General features: G+C 29.5%; 1 protein-coding gene across 3 annotated transcripts in view; it reads right to left on the bottom strand.

The window, feature by feature from the left end:
• Positions 1-12,396, bottom strand: part of LOC126747606 (serine/threonine-protein kinase BRSK2) — a 155,634-nt gene extending 143,238 nt beyond the window's left edge. For all 3 annotated transcript variants that reach the window (XM_050456362.1, XM_050456345.1, XM_050456354.1), the window contains exon 1: positions 11,880-12,396. In XM_050456362.1, the coding sequence (XP_050312319.1) occupies positions 11,880-11,970 (91 nt within the window). In that variant the 5' untranslated portion in view covers positions 11,971-12,396. The remainder of the gene's footprint in view (positions 1-11,879) is intronic.
• Positions 12,397-20,619: the final 8,223 nt, after the last annotated feature.

The following is a 20,619-nucleotide window of genomic DNA, read 5'->3' as shown; positions in this document are numbered from 1 at the left end:
TTTTACATCTTACCTAGTGCTCGATAGCTTTCAATCTTTTAAAGTTTTGCATAATAGAATCTTTAAATTTCATACAAATTTTTAAGTTGAGGAAAGTCATGTTAATATAAAAGTGTTACTTAATAGTGCTATTCAAAAATAATTTAAAACAGATATGAAAAAGTTTAGGAGACGTTTAATAAATATGTGTCAATTTATGACCATGGAATGCTTCACAGAAAAAAAATTATATAAATATAAACCTGATTCAGACGTTCTAATAAATTGCAATAATGAATGATGTTGCATTTTTTTGCAATCACAGTTTTAAAGAAAATATCTAATGAGACAAAGAAGTACGAATATAGGACCTATATATTATCCATACAGTTATTTTATTTTAATGAGTTAATTAAAAAATTATATTTTGTAATCTCTTAATTTATATTCTTTCACAACATGAATCGAATGATTATTAAATTGCATATAAAGACCACATATTTAATTAATTAACGCACGGGTGGATTGTCGATAAATAAGTCATATATATACAAATTCGTGTAATAATGAACAATATTTATTTTACGAGTATTCAATAATTTTATATTCAATAATATTTATCACCAAAGAATTGTTATACCAAAGTGTAATGTTTTTATTTGGCTTTTTTTGTGAGAAAAGGTAGTTTATAAAGCATCGTTTTTTTTTTTTGATAAAATGGCATTTTTTATCAAAAAATCATTTTGTGAGGGTGAACATTATAGTTAGGAATTAGGAAAAGGAAAATGGAATTTCCTTCACATGTAAAAGATATGAAATTGTTAGTTAAAGGATATATACACATAAGAGAATAATATTCTATTATAGTATCTAAAATAATTATCGTAGAATAGATTAGTTTTATAAATTACTCAGTCGCAATAATATCCCTATGCAATGGAACACTATTGAGAATCACTGTCGGCCTAGAAGATTTTCAAGAGAAGTATAAAAGACCAAAAATAATTTTATATAGCCATAACTAAAATATTAATCCTTTTGGCATTTCCGGTTATATCAAAAGTACAGATTCCATTTTGTTAATTTAAATAGAAAACCCTATATATTTTTCAGATTTTACGTAACAATACAAGCACATTTTAAATATAATATCCTGAAATACCTATATTAAATGAAGTTTCACATATCCTACATATTATTTAAGAAATTACCCTTGCAGTCGATTAAAAAATGAAAAGAATTTCTTAATATGCACTTCCTAGTATTTAATTTGGTTTTGAATTCTCCAGAAAGAGGATTGACTTATCTAATATCTAGTATTCTATTACATCGTCATATTTCCATAATAATGAATGAATAGTACGCGAGGACTATGAAGTACAAAATAAAATTTGAAATTTTAGTTCTACCAATTTTATCATACCTTGTATCATGTAGTATTGTTTTTGCGGTTTTTGCTTTTTTATTAGTAACCACACAAGTAGATCTGATGATGCCTAGTAGGAACGAAATACGTAAGTTAAAAACAAACAAACTTTGACTTTTTATTCCAATATATTTGAGTCCTGTGACTTGAAATATAATTTATTACTATGTAATTTAAGCAGGTCTTTTTGAGCAAAAATGAACTATATCTTAGAGTTTGTATAAGGTAATTTGTAGTTTTCGAAATATTCAACCATCATTTAATTTTATTTGATATGATAAAAGAAATCAAGGTTTGTTATTTTAAGGATGTTCCTTAAAATTAGGAAATGTTATCCTAATTGCTTAATTTGTTTGTTACACAAAGTGTCTCAAATAAAGATTTATTTTATACATGAAGCATATTTTTTTTAAATATTTAACTTATTTAAAAACAGTGCTTAGAAAAAAATAATTATAACTATTTTTTTAAATAATTCTAGTTTCTAACACAACATAACAACCAACAATTCCTGGATATACTATTATGGTCACCTTGCGTGATTAATACTATAAATTATAGTAATTTGATTATGTCGATCACGAGCAAGTGTATATTATATTTTATCCGCAGCTTGGAAAAAAGTCATTTTTTACTTAAATTCTTAACTTCTACAAGAGAAGTTAGATTTTTTATTTTAAAATTCCGACTGTGGCTTACATTGTAAAATTATTTTTATAATATAAATTAAACAAATATAAAAAAAAATAAATAAACCTTAATATAATAAATACCATCACTTGTTTAGTTTTACGAAAATAAAAGTGCGAGCTTTAAATTATAGATCGATGAGGTAGTTATTTAGGTTATATGTACACGTCCAAAGTGTTCAGCCTCTTTTTTGCTGCTTTTTGCAAATGAATGATAAAAATTAATCTACTCGTTAAGAATACTTAAAACATTTTCAAAAAAAAAAGCAAAAAGTAAAAACAATTATCTAAATAAACACGCTGCCCCATTAAATAAGGGCTTATTAGCGGTTTACAATGGTTTAAACTATGCTGATTATTTATCGCTTATCAAATTCGCGAAAAGAGGAAAAGAAATAATTTAGGATTTAATGATAAAAGCAGCCCCGTGAAACTTGATTGGCCAAAGCGGAATTTCCAACGACGGCAATCTTAGAGTGAATTGACATTAGGAAAATTGGACAGTACTAATGTTAGTGACACAGTAACAGTTTTGACTTTTTTATTTTTAGTTTTGGGAAGGCGTAGCCTGGTGGGTCAAGAATAATTTGCTGAAATTAATTGCTTTCTATTTATCGTAAATTTTAGTTACAAGTTTTATTTCTTGAGAAATTATATTGGACGCAAAAAGGCGTAAAATTTGGAATGGGGTAAGTTTTTTAGAGTTAGGGTTTCTTGGTGGAGACAACATGGGCTAAATGAATGGAGAAAAGATGAAGGTGTTAATCTTTTAAATTTTAAGAAGAAATGTTAATGTCCTAAACTCCTAAACCTTTAAGCTATAGGGAGGGTATTAAAATCTTAAGAGAAAAATAGTTTTTTTATCATAACCTTAATAACTTAGATATATTTATGAAATTTAGCACACACCCCCTGAGCACTTTTTTATCAACGGCATTTTTTTGATGAAAAAGATTTTTTAAAAGTTTAACTAGTGGTGTCCGTACAGAAAGGTAGACTAAATATTTTTGAAAGTATTATTAATCATATGTTACCACTGTTTTTCCATAAACTAAAAACTATTTTTATAATCCCCATTGATTTTATGGCAAACTTGATTTATTGACTTTTTTCGTCCATCTTACTACTGCAGAAAAACATAAAAAAATGTTTTTTATTTAAAAATTTGTAAATATTCCTTGTGTAAGGATATCAACATTATAAATTTGTTAAACCACTTATAAAAATAAACGTTTTTGCACATTTGATATAAACTTCATATTAAAGAAAGCATTAATATAGGTCAGTTCATTAAAGGATTACATTTATAGGCTACAATTTTTTCCCGTTAACAAGGCAACTTGCATTTCTCAATATTTGTGTTTTGGGAACAAAAGTATAAGAACTATATTATTTAAATTATTATTCTTGATATAAAAACTAAAACTAAACAATTTATTATTTCTAATTATCATAAACTTATTTACAAATTAATGCAACGTGAAAAAATAGCAGGATGCATTATATGAAAGTTTCATGTTAAGCTTCTTCAAGGCAGTGAATTTGGGCAGACTTTTTCGAGAACAAGTTTGGATTTAAAACAGTTTAGTATCTAATAAGTTTAAGGTGTACATAAAATTTTATCTCATTTAAAAATGAATCCTTCAAAAAAAGTAATAAAATGTCAAAAAAAAGTGGCACAGGTTTAATTTTAAAATTGATAATGTGCAATTACCTTGTGTAACACATGCCAAGAGTTTGGGACTGGAAATTGATAGTGATTTGCGGTTTCAAGAACATATAACTTCAAAGTTAAAGAGGGGCTCTTTAACTCTTCGGCTCATATATTCCAGTCGTCATTTTTGGCAGAAGGATATCAAATTATTACTTTGCGATTTTTTGTCCTAAGCCATTTTAAACATTGATGTTGTTTACGGGCCTTGTCTGGATAGTTTTGAATCTGGAAGAATTCAAAAAGTACAGAATTCATGTTGACATTTAATTTATGGCTTCCGTAGATACGAACATATTTACATAAATTAAAATGGCTTAGTCTGTATAACCGAAAAAAAATTTCAATTTTTTAAATATTTTTATATTAACATACGAAGTACTTTTTTCAGCTCTGTCACTTAATTACCTATGTTTGCTCTGTGTTTAAAAACAAAATTTATTTACTTTGAATAGCAATTATTTTTATTGTAAGATTTTTAAATTTTATTTTAATATGCACACTAACTTTAATAATTTCTGTAATTTATTTATCTTTTCCTGCACTATTAGCTTGTAAGTGTACCTAATAAGTTCATACTTTTAGTGTTAGTTATTACCTTTTAAGGATGTGAACCTAAGAAATCGTTTTAACTTGATTTAATCTTTTTTGTTTGTTTGACAAATAATTTAAATATCTGTATTTTTTATACTTTGCTTTGGTTCTAATAATTGAACGATTATCATTATTATTATTATTATTACACCAAATATTCATTATGACATTTTATTACAAAATTAGACATTTCTCAGGCTTATCACCTAGATATTTAGTGCTACTTATCGCCGTAAAGAGTGAGAAATGCCACCCCTTATAAATAAATATTCCCGGAGTATATAGGAAAAGAGCCATTAATTAACATGGTGTAAAAGAGATATCATAAGAGTATGAAAGTCAATTAATACGCACATAAATGTAAAAAATTTAAATTAATACCAATTTTAAAAAAACGTATCAAAAGGGTAGACCCTTAATTTTACGACAAGATTATTTACGATTAAATTGATTTTCAAACTTTTAATTAAGTTAATTAGCATATTTCTTTATTAATAATTGTAAGCGAAAGTCAAAGAAGGCATTAACGAGATATGCACACGATTGATACAAATTAAACTGAAATGAAGTCATTAATATTTAATAACATTGGTATGTAAATTAGAACATACAAAAATGTTATAAAAACTCACTACTTGGTTCCATGTTGTTAATAATAAGTTAGACTATGTTTAGATTTTTTTTTAATTTAATATTCTATTAAAACTTTCAAGTATGTAAATTGACATCGAGCTCTAACTAAATAAAAATCTAACCCGCAATGGCAAACCTGGCTATCTTTCGTTGCGTGCAAGACATGGTAGACACAATTATAAATAATGTCACCATCTGATAATTATTCGTTAGCGTATCTTCAATGCAAATGGAGCAATAAATGATTTCTATGGCTATGACACGAACCTTATTTAGCATCCTTACACTTAGCACAAAAAGAATATTCTTATTTTAATAATATTTAATAAGGAATATTTGTTATAAAATTATTTTTATAATTGTTTTGGCCCTGCATTTAAATAAAAAGAATATTTTCTTTTATATTCCAAATATATTACGTTTTTTTCTATAAAATTATTTAATAATTTTAGGCCATAAATTCAAGCTTTATTACAAAGGTCTAATTGCAAAATGAGAATAAGAAAATCTATAGTGCTCAAATAAGGGCCTTTTATATTATAAGACCACATGCATCACATTCTATAGCATTATCAGATAATGGTAGTAGGCAAACGATGTACCACAATAACAAAATAAATTATTTCAATTTTGAAATCTTTTATATCATATGATCGTTATTGTTTGTTTTGTGCAGTCTAATCAGATGTGTTAATGTCTTTATAAAACAAAACATATAACCTTATAAATAAAAAATGAAAATTACTGTGACAATATAGATCTTATGCATTTTTATCATATTTTAGTAATCTTCTTCGAATGTATCTTGTAATGAATCTTCTTGTTGTGTATTAATCAATATTCATAGTTATAAGATGGTCATTTCATGTGTTGGCAGTACAAAAACAGTGCAAACGAAACATATATTTTCCCAATATCACATTATAATCACATTTTCTTCATCTTTTGTATCTCCTGCCATGATTCTCCCTCATGGATTATGCCAGTATTATGTGCAAAACACGATCAAAGACACACATCAAATGCACACTCACGTCCCAGGTCATTAACGTATAAGGGTAAAAAAATAAGAGTACGCCTAATACAAGTATATTATTCCTCGTGTATATTCCTTATATTATAATTAAATTTGATAATAATGAGTGTGCTATTATTTTTAATTAATTCTTTAATAAGACTATTCTTGGAAGACACTCGGGGAAAGTACACGATGTCGGTTATTTAAATAAATTGAGTATGTTGTCTTTGGGAGGAGAATGATACTAAACTAAAACTATTTTCAAAAGTTTTTTATAAAAAGATGTAATTAATAGAACAGAAAATCCAATGAAGCATGGCTGAACAAAGTTTGAACACTAACAAAACGGGAGTTACAGTAAGGGATAATACAATTGACTCTAACAGATTGGACCTTTATCTCTATTAAGAACCTATTTTTTGATTGGCTAAGCTTTTGACAGACTATTCTTAGACCTAAATATTTAAAAACCCTATCAAAGCTTTTTGTCAAAATAGAATCTCAAGGTATTGTAACGAAAGTTTGCTTCCTTGTCATAGCCATTGCACTATCAATTATTTTATAGTTTCTTTTTCTCTATTAAATCTATTACTACTTAGAGAAAATGACAGTAAACCATGTACTAATAAATGAATGTTAGCCATTTTGTATTGAAAACAATGGTTACAGACACTAGTCGTGTATTTAAAAATATTTGTTTCTTTTCTATAAATATCAAATTTAAAGCTATTACTATATTTGAATACAAGAGTATTTAAGAAGGCAAGTTATTTGTTTTTTTTGTTCGAAGGTAAACTTAATGAATAAAAAGCAGTTATTGAGTTGTTCTATAAAATTATTAATACTGCATTTGCTTTTATTGAATACGGCAAACACATCATTAATATTTGGATTTAACGCAAAACTCTTCATGAAAAGAGACAGGCCCATGACTGTCCCCTCAAGCTATTCATAATACGAATTTTTTTATTTAAAAAATATTTTTTGTCATATAAAGTTTTGTTAATTCACTTATTCCTCGTATAATAATGAAGCCCTTACTTTCCAAAAGTGCATTTAGATATTTTAAAGTATTTGGTACAGAAATGCTTGGAAACAAAGGAGATTAAAATTAAATTATTGACCCTTGAAATAAATTGTTGACGGTGATGAATTCTTTTAACTGAAAAACATCCATAAACTAGTTTTAATGTCTCAAATTGCTTTACCGAAAACTTTGTAATGTTGTAAGTGCGCATCAATTGGTTTAATTTTATTGCCTGGTTTATGGATTTTTGGTAAAGAATATAATTTTGGAATTGTTGGATTCGAAAGATATAACTTGAATTTATTTGAAGAGCAAACAAGGTTTTTTCGTTTAATTTTGTCTTAACTTGCGGGGTCATTTTTGATAAAGGGCACTTGGAAAACTTTTTTATGGAACATTCGTTCAAACCATTCTGCTTTGTCTAAAATAAAAACTTTACCTTATTATCTTTACTATGTCAGCTTTTAATAATAATAATAATAAGAATAAATAAAGTTTATTACTTTTCATAAACAAGTACAAAATACAATATAAAAATTAAGAAATACACAATGTCTATTAAAAATAAAAGGCCGTGTTACGTCAGTATTCTGGTACGCAGACCAGATAATGTTTAGGCGCTCTCTAAAAAAATTTAAAAAATATAACATTTAAAAAATTTGCTCTGCAACCAGTACCAATATTTTAAATTACAGATCATAACAGTTGAAACTTAAAAATAGAAATAAAAACTATAAAATAGAAAAACACATTCAGCGACATCACATAAAAAATCGAAATCAAAATAAAAGACTAACTTTATTTACTGACGTAAAAACAGAATGTTTTTAGTTTTTCTTTGAAAAGTAGAACAGGCCACATCAAATGATGTAATCTTTGAGGAATTCAAACTGGAAGCCAAATTATATGAAAAGCTTCGTCCTTCGTCCAAAGTTCGTGACCTTCGTCCAAAGTTCTTTTCTGTGTCGAGGAATAGTAAGAAGATGTAAATTGCGTAAGTTACGATTATTGTTATTAATTCCAAAATCTATCATACAAGTATTGGGGAGATTTAAATTTTATTACCTTGTAGCCCAACGAAATGAAGTGGTTTTCTGCGGTTATACAAATTAAGCCAGCCAATGTCTATAAGCTTATAAGAGATCCGATTTCTGCGGCGTATCCCAAAAATAAGGCGAAGGCACGCATTTTGTACTTTCTGAATTCTACGAGAATCAAACTGATCCAAACATGGGCCATATACTGTGTCACAGTGGTTAAAGTTGGATAGCACTAAGGAGTCACATAGATGTTCTTTTAATTTTTGATTTAAAAATTTTCATTTTCTTTGATTATAAATAAGTTTAAGAGTACCATAGGCTTTTCGGAGCTTTTCTGTAACATGCTCATGAAACCAAAGATCAGAATCAATAACAAGTTCCAATGATTTGGACGTGTTAGTTAATTTGTATATTAAGCTCGTTGCTAACTCTCAATCTTTTATTTTTATCTTCTCCGAATACAGTAACGGATGATTTTGAAGGGTTTATCTTTAGATCGTGACACGTTGAGATTTCTATGATACTTTTTAAATTCAAAATAATCATCCATCATTCCCAAAGAGACTTAAGTATATGAATAAAGGGGAGGAGAAAGTAAACTCAAAGTCCAAGTCTCATAATCCATGAGATTATGAGACTTGGACTTTGAGTTTACTTTCTCCTCCCCTTTATTCATATACTTTTTAAATCCAAATTTATATTGGCAATTTCTGTATTATTTGGGTGAAAGTGAAGATTGAGTTGGGTGTCCGCATACAAATGGTAGCTACAAAATTTTAAATGGTCTTTAAATCGACATGTACAAATTGTGTACAACAAGGGCCCCATGATACTTCCCTGAGGAACACCTACTGATAAAGGTGCTGAGTTAGATTTTATACCATTCAAGACGATCTGCTGGCTGCGATTACCCAAAAATGATTTAAAAAATTTTATTGTATCTCTTGAAAATCCTATATAACTTAAAATTGATAATAAAATCCTATGATTAATTAAGTCGAATGCCTTTGTGTAGTCAAGTAAGATTAAAGCAGTAAACTCCCCTTGATCCCACGCTCGGAAAATATCATCTGTCACGTCAGCTATAGCCGTAGCACAGCTATATCCTTGACGAAACCCTGATTGTTTGAGTGGCAAAATTTTATGACTGTTTAAAAATACTCGAGCTTGATTATTTGCAACTTTGCAACGAGAATTTTGGAAAGAACAGGAAGGATGCTTATTGATCGGAGATCTTTAAGTTCCTTTGGTTCAGCTATTTTGGCTAAAGGCGTGACTAAGGCGTGTTTCCACATATTTGGAAAAGCTGAATTTTTCAAACATTCGTTTATTATGTGAAGCACAAAGGGGACAATAAATGGACAACAAATTTGAATTAATATAATATTAAGCCCATCACAACCATTTAATCATTTTACACAGGAACATTCGTGTATTCCTATGGTTGGCACCTTTGGTGTGACATTCAAATCATAAAACAGTTTTACTACTAACCAAAGCTCTTTATTTCACTGTGGGTTACTATGGCTTTGACTAAAGCTCTTTGTAATTTAATTTTAGTTTTTTATATTATTGTATTTATTTGTATGAATTGATATTTCATTCTGTATAAATGTTTTCAAAGGAGTTTGGAAAGTTTTCCTCGATTTTTTCTTGTACCAAAGTTTTTAAAACAATATTTATAATTATATGAACATATTATTATAATCAAGTTTATTTGATTTTAGGCAGTGATACGTTCATCATCAAGCGATTTTTGCGACATAAACATAACACAATATAACGAAATGACTTCGCTTTAACACCAACAAACAAATCATATTCATAATTGTTAAAAAATAAAAAATAGACTTTTACGTACCTACTTAAAAGAATTATATGAAATAATAATTTTTTAATTGTGCCGTAGTACCCAACAAAATAAGTAGCTAAATAATTATGGCATATATATTTATGCATAATTAATACATAATCACTTATAGATAGGAAATGTAGATAAGATGTTGCAAATTTTTTTTTCCAGCAAGGTATCTTAAAATAAAAAGTTCGTTGCGTAATTAGTAAATTTCGCTAGTTATGTTGCAAACCTCTCCTGATCCTTTAGTTATCCGACATGGATATCTAAACCTCACTATACAGCAGTTTCTTTAACTCTATCTTGGTCCTGTTGATTATATATTTTTTAATTATAAACAATTTTATTTAATGGTCTATATAAGTTTATTAAATCTAAGTTTAAGCTTAAAACTTAATGTTTTAAGACCGGATTTTATAGTGTTTAGGAACCCCAAGAGTCATTTAACATTTGGTACTTATAATTATTTTTTTAATTCTTCGCTGACTGACTTCGATAATAAGTTGTGTCTTAGGGTGATCTTATTGTATTTTGACCTCCTTGTGACTAATGTTTATTAAATTGTTAAGTAAGCTCAAATGATTTATATCGAATTAATACGATTTATTATAATTGGAAATAGTATCTGACAATAAGTGAGATCGTTTTTAATATAATAGAAAATTAAAAATTTTAATTTCTTAAAATTTAAGAAGAAATTTAAATAATATGAAGTAAGAGGCTCTGATTTATACGAAATGGTTTTTGACCGAGATATTTTCTACAAACATTTCTTTAAAATAATTCAGTCGACAGCTTAACGTGATCACGTAACGTAAAATTCAGAAATCTGCGCACCTACCAAAATATTCATATTTTATATTACATTTTTAAGCATATCTGAAGGTATACACTCTATATCTATGGTAATTTGATGTTAAAAAATCAAAAATGTTCAGTCAATCAATCAGAACCGTTGACTATCATAGTTAACCGTCATAGTTTACCATATGCCGTAAAAAACATAATCTTTTTTTACCACATATTTCAAAAAAGCACCCCTGCGAAATCAGGATACCCGGTATATTTAATAAAGGCAAAGTTGGACTAACTTAATGGTGACAATCAGTTTACTGTAATTCAAACCATTTCAATTTTTGTATAGGCATTCGAAGTGCAATTCACACATTTATGAGACTTTCAATACCAACAGCTTGAAATTGACGTCTTATGGTGTCTTAATACAGAATCGATCAAAGATTTACAAAAGAGTTTTTTGGTTTCATATAGTTCAGGTGACATCTATCAGTGTTAGATGTGGCAAAATGTATCTTCCACACAGACTTTGTAGATACACCAATTTTTAAAAAGAAAATTTACATTAAATGTACTATTCATACATATTTTTTTGAAACCTGTATATCTAATAAATTTGTTATGCCTTGTATAGTTATTAATTAATATATCATATAATATATGTCGTTGTAAAATATATTAATAATGAGACTCTAGCCAAAGTTGTATCTATTGCCTTTCTCGACGTAATAAATAAATCACAAAGTGATTTAAATCCAAGTTTTATAACAAAATTCTAATAAATCGAATTAAAGTATTAACCCTCAGTTTTTGTGATTCTGACCTCTTAATTAAAAGAAGAATGAGGCGTATAAAACAAAGGTTAGAGTAAATATTTAATATTTTTTAAAACATTTAAAATTTGTTAACAGATAGAAATATCCATAAGGATTTTAAGTTCATGGATAATATAATATTAAAAAATATATTAATTATTATAAATAAAAAGTTAAACCAATATAAATATATTCAGACTTTCTAACAAATAATATTAAATATACATATATTTACTTTGCAATTAGGTTATTTTAAAAAGGTTTAATAAATATTTTTTTAATTTGTCTAAATCTTACCAGTTTGTCCCTTGCCAAGAGTCTTTTCCAGCCGATAAGGACCAACATATTGGTGTTGGATTTCACCCGAATTTGCGTTTTCCTTCTGCATTTTAACACTGGCTTTTACACTAGAAAACTAAAAATATCACAGTTTTTTACCACCGTTACTTGGATGTCCCTTAGGTTCCAACATCTGCCACAAAAAATGTTTTGTAAAATATTGCCTGTCCATTTTTTCAAATATTCAAAACCTACGAAAATTAATTTGTGCTCTTTTATTCCACAATTTTAAATAATTTTTCTCCAGCTCACCAGCCGCATAAATAATATTTCGTATATTCTAGCAAAAATTCACCGCCGCACAAAAAGTAAATGTTCGCGAACCACAAACCTTAAAATATGTCCGAAACCTTTTTCTTAATTTTTTTGGCACTCATTATTTTTCCGAGGGTTTTCTTTGGTCGACAGTGTAAATTTCTCGCACATTTTCACAGATTTTGGCCGAGAAACACTGATAGGGCAGCAGTCGACCCGTTCGTGCAAGGGGTGGTCTGAAATCAATAAGTTTTGTCGAGCGCTAGTGGAAAAGGGGAGACGCGAAAGTCCCTAGGAGCGCTGCCAGTTAGAGCCATTTAGAGCTGGCAATGCTCCTGCCTGCCTGCTTGTCAGATTTTCAGTGCAGTTTCTTACTATACGCCAATACCAGGGTTTGTTAAATAGTATTGACTTCAAGATATGGTTTACTCTAAACTTACCGGTTATTAAACAATATTCTGGCATCAATTTATTTGGTCGTTTTAGAACAATAGATTTATTGCTTGTATTTATTATTGTGACTTATCGAAATGGAAAATTAACACTTTATTTATTTAAATTTAGAAGTAATACCACAATTTTGCTTTCAGAACTGTATTATTGACTTAAAATATGTATCAAGAACTAGAAAATTTCCACGTTGGCGACTATTTATCAATATACCGGGTGACACAGAAAAAAGGGAACACTAAATACCTTTATAACTTTTCATGATAAATAAATGAAATTTGGTATATCGATAGTCATACATTACTTTATTATTTTCTATCGAAATACGTAATTATACCAAGTGTCCCATTTAAAATAAGGAAGTTAGTGTCATTTCCTGTTGAACCAGAACTGATGGAAAACAATAGCATATGTCAAAAGATGCTCTTATATCGATATACCAAATTTCATTTATTTATCTTGAAAAGTAAAAAAGTTATTCTCTCTTTTCAGAATAAAAAAAAATTAAATTCAAAATATAAAATGAAATAAAAAAAATTCAATAAAGTGTTCCCTCTTTTCTGTGTCACCCGGTATATCTTAGAAAAGTTAGTAGGGGAAGTTTTTCTCCACAAATGAAATGCTAATCCTAATTTCAAAAATTATGCATTTCGGCGAGTGTTCTTGCCATCATCAGACTCTAAAATATTTACAAACAGTTCAAAAGTAAACAATCCAACTGATCCGAGTACTGGTTAGCAAGTTTGCCTGCCCTGGTAACAAAGGAATTATTTCCATATTTGGTTCGGTGGAATATGGAATGAGGATGTCTGACAGGTCGGCAAGCAAGATCCAGAATGGAAAATGTCATAGAAGATGACACGATGTTTACGACGGGTTTGGAGAGTATGACAAATAATATTTTTTCTTAAAATGTTATCACTGTGTATCTCAAAATCTAATGATTTTCGGATAGGAGTTTATTGCGCAAACTTGCTTATTTTGAGGTTCTACAACCCCTCGAAGATTGTCCTACTAATCATGAAACACCCGTTATAATGTTGGGCTGTTTCTAAATTTAATACTAATAGAAATAATGCCATAAGTATAATAATTATCTATATGTTAAATCTACTTCATCGTTCCGTATAAAATGGTCATAATAATAATGAAACTTTTCCCTTCGCGATACAAATCGAGGAAACCATTAGATATATGGTTTGACAAAGCGTTAAAGTAGAACAGACACTTTCGTGGCCGTGTTCCATGGCCCAGAAACAAAGGGTGTCGGTGATTAGAAACGAAAACGACCCCAAAAATTCAAGGCCCGTGCTGCTAGAGCTTAAGTTTCACGTCTGCCTTAAAGGCTTTCGAGTCAAATGGGAAATTTCACCCTTACCCTACGAACGGCAGTGTAGCTAAATTTCTAATAGCATATCAGCAATGCACGTGTTCTCTACAGGATGTCCCTAATTCAGGGGATTTACCCGTTGTTGCCAATTTCAAAAACGGATGAAATTGCGGTTTACATTAAATTAAATGTCTTAAGATAATATTTATTGTTAGATATCCTGCCTGACGAAATACTTTTAAAATTGATTCTTTCATTTAATAAATATAAACGATCTATAAATTTTTTAAAGTAAAAATATTACTGCTTCGAAATTAATACCTACTCTATCCTCTATTGCCGAGATCAATATCTCTTGGGACCTAAGATTTACCGCCCTCTTTAGCATCACTGTAAAAAAAGAGTTCTCAAAATAAAATTACTTTGACCTTTAAATGGCCTTGAAATTTGACAGTACGATTATACAAGGTTACAGACCTTTTTGCGATTCATTGATTAAAAATTTGATTTGTGCTCTGAGGACTTTTCAGAATTTGAACCTGATCTGCCCTTGTCACGTCGCGTTGCCATCGCGGCGTTATTTTTTTTAATGTAAATTTCATTTATCTTTAAAAAGAATCACTTGTCAGTGATCTAGTAACTGGCTATACAGTGCATCCAAAAAGTTATGTCTAAATTCATTTAAAATTCAGGGGTGTGTTAAAAAAAAACGATCGGACCCGTTGATTTTTATTTCAAGTTTCGCATTTTTGTACCTGAAGTTTGTATATACAGGGTTGCTCAAAAATAAATTACGACCATCAACTTAATTTTTTCAAATGAAATCACCTTTTTTTTTTATTTCATCTTTGAATGTCGCGTGGAATTCTACGTATGTTTCATGCATCATGTCCTAAGTATACCTAAAGTCAACAGTTATCGAAAAAAATACGATTCATGTAACAAATAAAAAAAGAACAAAAATTAAGTTAAATGTTCAAAATGGTTGCCATTCACGGCTTGACGATATCCAAGGCGATCAATAAAGTCTCGTTGCACATTTTCAATCATTTCCGCACATTTTCAAGAGTTATGGCGCGTACCTCTCTGCGAATTCTCTCTTTCAAGTCGTCTAGATTATTTGGCCTATTAACAAATACCTTCGACGTGAGGTATCCCCACAAAAAAAAGTCCATTGGTGTTAGGTCAGGCGACCTAGTAGGCCATTCGATGGGTCCTCTCCTTCCTATCCACCGATTGGGAAAGGTTTCATCCAAAAATGTACACACAGTGGCAGCATAGTGCGGAGGAGCGCCATCTTGCTGGAAAATTAGTTCTTCGTCGGGATAGTCTGGGTACAATGGATTTGGAAATAAAGCTAGTAATGCTGGAACTAATTCAAATTGGAGAAAATCGAGATACACTTGTCCCGTTAAAGTCTGTTCAAAGAAAAAGGGGCCTATTACTCTTCCGCGCACTATTCCACACCACACATTTAGTTTTTGAAGGTACTGGGTGTTGACCTCCATCATCCAATGCGGATTTTCTGTTGCCCAATATCGACAGTTTTGTCTGTTCACACTACCATTCAAACAGAATGGCTTCATCGGAAAAAATAATATTTGTTACTAAATTATTATTTAGATTGCACATGTTTTGTAAGCGTTCACAAAACTCATTTCGCCCATCGAAATCGTGATATTTGTGCTTTTTAACTATTCGGTGAACTATAGATTTCATATATTCGATAGATTCCATGTGTAAATTTGCCCCAATCTGCGACAGAAGAGTGCATGGGTTTTCTTTCAAAGAAAGCAAAACGTCAAGTTGTTCATTTTCATCTCGAGCAGGACGACCAGATTTCGGCAGATCTCTAACATGACCGAATTCTCTAAATTTAGCCTCTATTGTACTCTCCACCTTTTGACATATCGGAGGACGATCAGGATAGATTTCATTGAATAATTGAGCAGCTTCTCTTTGAGTACGTGTTCTATCACCAAACCCAACCATGCACAGAATTTCTATTTGTTCTCGTTCCGTTAACTTTACCATTGTGAAAACCGCAACTTTGCTCGTACACTTCACACTTGACAATATGTGTTTGGCGTACAACTGTCATACAGTTTCTATGAAAATACACGGTCACCAGCCAACAATAAAAAAACACGAATGAATGGAATTTTGCTCTGTATAAAAATTCTCAGAGATAAGGTGACTCGTAAGGTGAACTTCAATAATAATATTTGGTCGTCTTTTTTTCGATAACTGTTGACTTTAGGTATAGGACATGATGCATGAAACATACGTAGAATTCCACGCGAAATTCAAAAATGAAATTAAAAAAAAAGTGCTTTCATTTGAAAAAATTAAGTTGATGGTCGTAATTTATTTTATTTAACCCTGTATATACAACTTCACGCACAAAAATGCGCAACTTGAAATAAAAATCGACGGGTCCGAGCGTTTTTTTTTCGAACACACCCCTGAATTTTAAATGAATGTAGACATAACTTTTGGAATGCACTGTATATGGATGTATTTAGAGACAGTTTTATCGAAGATATTGTCTATAAGATAGGATAAGAAGAATATTTCATATATCAATAGACATATTTAATAGATATCCGGGGTCTTCATAAAACATAAAGTATGTTTACCAGCAATATCTTTTTATCATCTATAATATATGCTAGGCATATTTAATATATAAGATTTATAACAATTGGAAAAATGCTGTATGGAATATCAGTCATAGAAGTTGGAAAAACTACCATATTTCTGTCAAGAGGTGAATCATTCTAAGCACCTCCACCCCAATATTTTTAAAGGGTATATTAAGTGCAAAAATTAAATATAAATTCGATTAAATAGTGACACTGCCGTTCACAAACTAAATTTTGAAAATTAAATATATACTTTAAGTAAAATTAATAAACAGTGTCATTTATTTTAAATTAACGTAGGCTACTGTCATATTTTATAGATATGAAAATTGATTGTTCTCTGCATATATGTTAAACATATGTCAGGAATATTGCTGTTGCATATTCCACGGATATTGGATGCTATCAGGGAAATTTCTGAAAGATACAAGAAATGCCATAAAGTGCCGTAAAGAAATTAAAAAAGTGCCTATGGTACAACTTCCAAAAAAAGACCTAAAAAAGTGACATTTTATTTAGATACAAATTAATTTTCTACCTGCTTAGTTTTCCAAATATATAAAAATATTTCCCGGGAATCGAAATAATTTTTCCTTTTATTCCAGGCAGTTGGCGTGACCCTTGCATATCTCTAAGGAATTCAAGATGAGATTACACGTTTTTCAGGTATTTGGTTGGCGTAATTTTTTACATTTTGCCGGGACTTAAAATAATTTTTCCTTAAATCCCTGGAGAAAATACAAAATTACAATAAGTACATTAAAAGAATAACGTCAAATTCTTAAAAGACAAAAATACATTTTCAGCCCTTTTCGGTTTCCAAAAAAATAAAATCAAAAGAAAAAATATAAAAGAAATTAACACAAGCTAAAAACTCAAAACAGAATGTATGTTTACCAGAAAATCGAAATCATTTCTATTTTATTTCAGGCATTTTTTAAGGAATATAAGTAATCTCTAATATTTTCCAGGTACTTGGTTGGCACCATTTTTAAAATTTTCCAAGAATTAAAAAAAAACTTAAATCTCTACAAGACATTCCTTTAAAAATGAACAGAATAATGTCAACATTCTCGAAAATAAAACATATTTTTCCACTTTCTCACATTTCTAAAAATCCAAAATTACCAAAAAAATAATATTAAAGAAATATTCCAGGCATTTGTCGTTATTGGTTTTTATGACATCAAGGAACCTTAGGTAATTTTTGGATATTTTTTATCATATTTGACGTTTTTTTCTTACATTTCCCAGGAATTTGAAATGATTTTTTATTAACCCAGCATTTGCATGAATATCTCCAAGACATCTAATTAATATATTTATATTGCCAAGAATATCTCATATCACTTGGCATAAGCCATTCAGGATATCAGAGCATATTCAGGAGTATCCATAAACTCACCATAAAACGTACCAGCAATACATTTTTGTTTCCTATAATATATGCTACTTGCGTATCTGTAGGATATATTTAATTTCTACGCCTGCAATATTTTTTCATCTTTTAAAATCTATTTAGGTTCATGTAAATATCATGCAAAACATAAGAGTTAGAAATATGCGTTATTGAATAACAGTGATAGAGGTTAGAAAAAGTGGAATTACTATATTTTTGTCAAGAGATGAGTCATCCCTAAGAATCCCAATTTATATTTATATGGAATATTAAAAGCAAAAATGAAATACATATTCGACTAAATGTAGACACTACTATTACATAAAATTAAAAAAAAAATCATTTATTTGAAAGAACTTATGCTATTTAAATATTAAACAGAAATGGAAATTAAATATTCTCTACATATCTGTTAAACATATGCCGAAAATATTGCTTTTGCGCAAATAGTCCTATCTGGTACTTCTATCTGGGATCTTCTTTACGCAATTATGGCAATGTCTATCAACAGATTTTTTAATGTTCAATATATAACAATGGATATCCTACTGAACTCGGTAATGGCCAACCTCTTTATGGAAAGTTATGAAAAAAAGGCTTTAACATCATCTGTAATCATCCTTATAAGCCTTTAGTTGCGTTACGTAGACAAGACGTTTGAAGTTTAGAAATATAGGAAAAAAAGACGCTGAATTAATTCTTAGACCAGCTGAATGCAAAACATCAAAACTTGACACCGATTTAAACCAACTAAGAAGATATGAAGAGATAGATACAAAAAATATTAACAGCTATTATAAGTTAAAATAGATAAAATATTATAAAATACTTGATAAGATCATCTTGCCATCCTTAAAAAAGATATTTAAGCTTAGAGCATTTCACTTTTTCCTTCAAACATGTTATGATTTTACAAACCTCGTTCACTAGAGGTTGTTGTCTAGACTCTTTTGCAAGTTCTACATCCCATACCTGATCCAATGGAGACACATTTCTTATAGTACAAAAGTCGTATTGCGGTCAACAAACGCCCCGAAATGCACTGCTATAGCTAATTCTAAATTGAATATGAATAAGCATGATTTCTAAGAGCCGCCTGGTACATAATAACATATGTACATAGATAAGTAGGGAGACATAACTATACTTATTGATCTTAATTGCCAGAGAGTTACCAAGGAAAGACACTTCCTGTCGCTTTCATTTCTGTATATCCGTAAGTTTACATTACACACAGTATCTAAAATTACTCTCAAATTCAGAAAGAGAAATGGATCATCTGTATCTTGGACGTATTGAGATTATTTTCGACAAACCTGCAAACAAATGCATCCAAAGTATGGTATCATCCTGCCCCTACATGCTTAATAGACAACACCGAAGGTACTTTCGGGACTGGGACCTATAAGCAAGTAATAGCCGAACATACATACAATGATGCTCAGGTATTATCGCCTGCCAAGTGGTACCTACTCTGGTTGTGTCGACTGGTACAATTAATAGAAGTATACACAAAAATACGGCAAGTTTTAATAGGAAAGGAAAAACTCCGAATCTTAATCCTAGTTTCATTAATCGAGCCCTCGGTATCATCCCGATATTTTCTACCACAAGCCACGAATAGATTCTTCCATCCAGGGAGAATTTCTGCTATCTAGAACCATTCTCCTCGAATTCGAACCTTTACTCTAGAAGCAGATATCTGCAGGCGGCTAGTTTTTAAAAAATTATTAAATATTATAAAAAGCTTGTTTACAATTTAGGTGCTTGATCTAACTATATGATTTTGGTAAATTAAAAAGCTAGTTAGAGTTCAAATTTTATCCTAACGTCTTTGAATAAGTAGTAGTACGGAATTGCGAAAAACATATTACATATAAGCACAATGTATTGTGGCGTTAACTTTACAGTGTTACTATTTTGCCAAGAGTTTGCAGACGGTAGCTCAGAATTATTGGAGGCTTGGGATTGTTCGAAGGTTTACTTATGACTGGCTATTAAAGAATCTAAACTTGATGATAACTATTAAATAAGAGGGCGCCACTTAGTTTTTTTTTTATAAATGAAAGGAAACTAAGAAAAAGACTTGGTATATAGGTTTCAATTAACAATTAAATGACCCTGGTTAAGGTAAATTTAAAGAGGCAAAAAAAATCTCAACAATGCAACCAAATTATATTTACATCAAAGATATGTACACACCTCATGTTCTAATCTGATAAATGTTAATAATTTGCTATGAATTAAAATATGAACAATTTTGATATGATTAAAATAAATTTGACAAAAGTAACATTTAAATTATGATTTCACTACTAGGTAGATTTCAGAACTTGAAAAATAAATTGCATTTATTAAAATTTTTAGTATATATTTGTATTACGCAGGGGAAAGTTCATGAACCTTTTTACCTAAGGCATATCAGCCTTAACCGAGTTATATCTACTTAACTGCCAAAAAAGTTACTGAAAAATACTGAACAAAAAATAACTAAAATTATAGATAAATTATGATATTGATTAAATATTTGTAGCAATAAATTGAACTTAAAGGTATATTATCAAAAATTTAAATAAGTGAGACAAATCTATGGTTAGTAATATTTAAATAAATGGGATA

This window comes from Anthonomus grandis, chromosome 2 (assembly GCF_022605725.1).
Source record: "Anthonomus grandis grandis chromosome 2, icAntGran1.3, whole genome shotgun sequence".
NCBI lineage: Eukaryota > Metazoa > Arthropoda > Insecta > Coleoptera > Curculionidae > Anthonomus > Anthonomus grandis.
The sequence above is the reverse complement of the archived record's forward strand: the minus strand, read 5'-3'. Positions and strand labels throughout refer to the sequence as shown.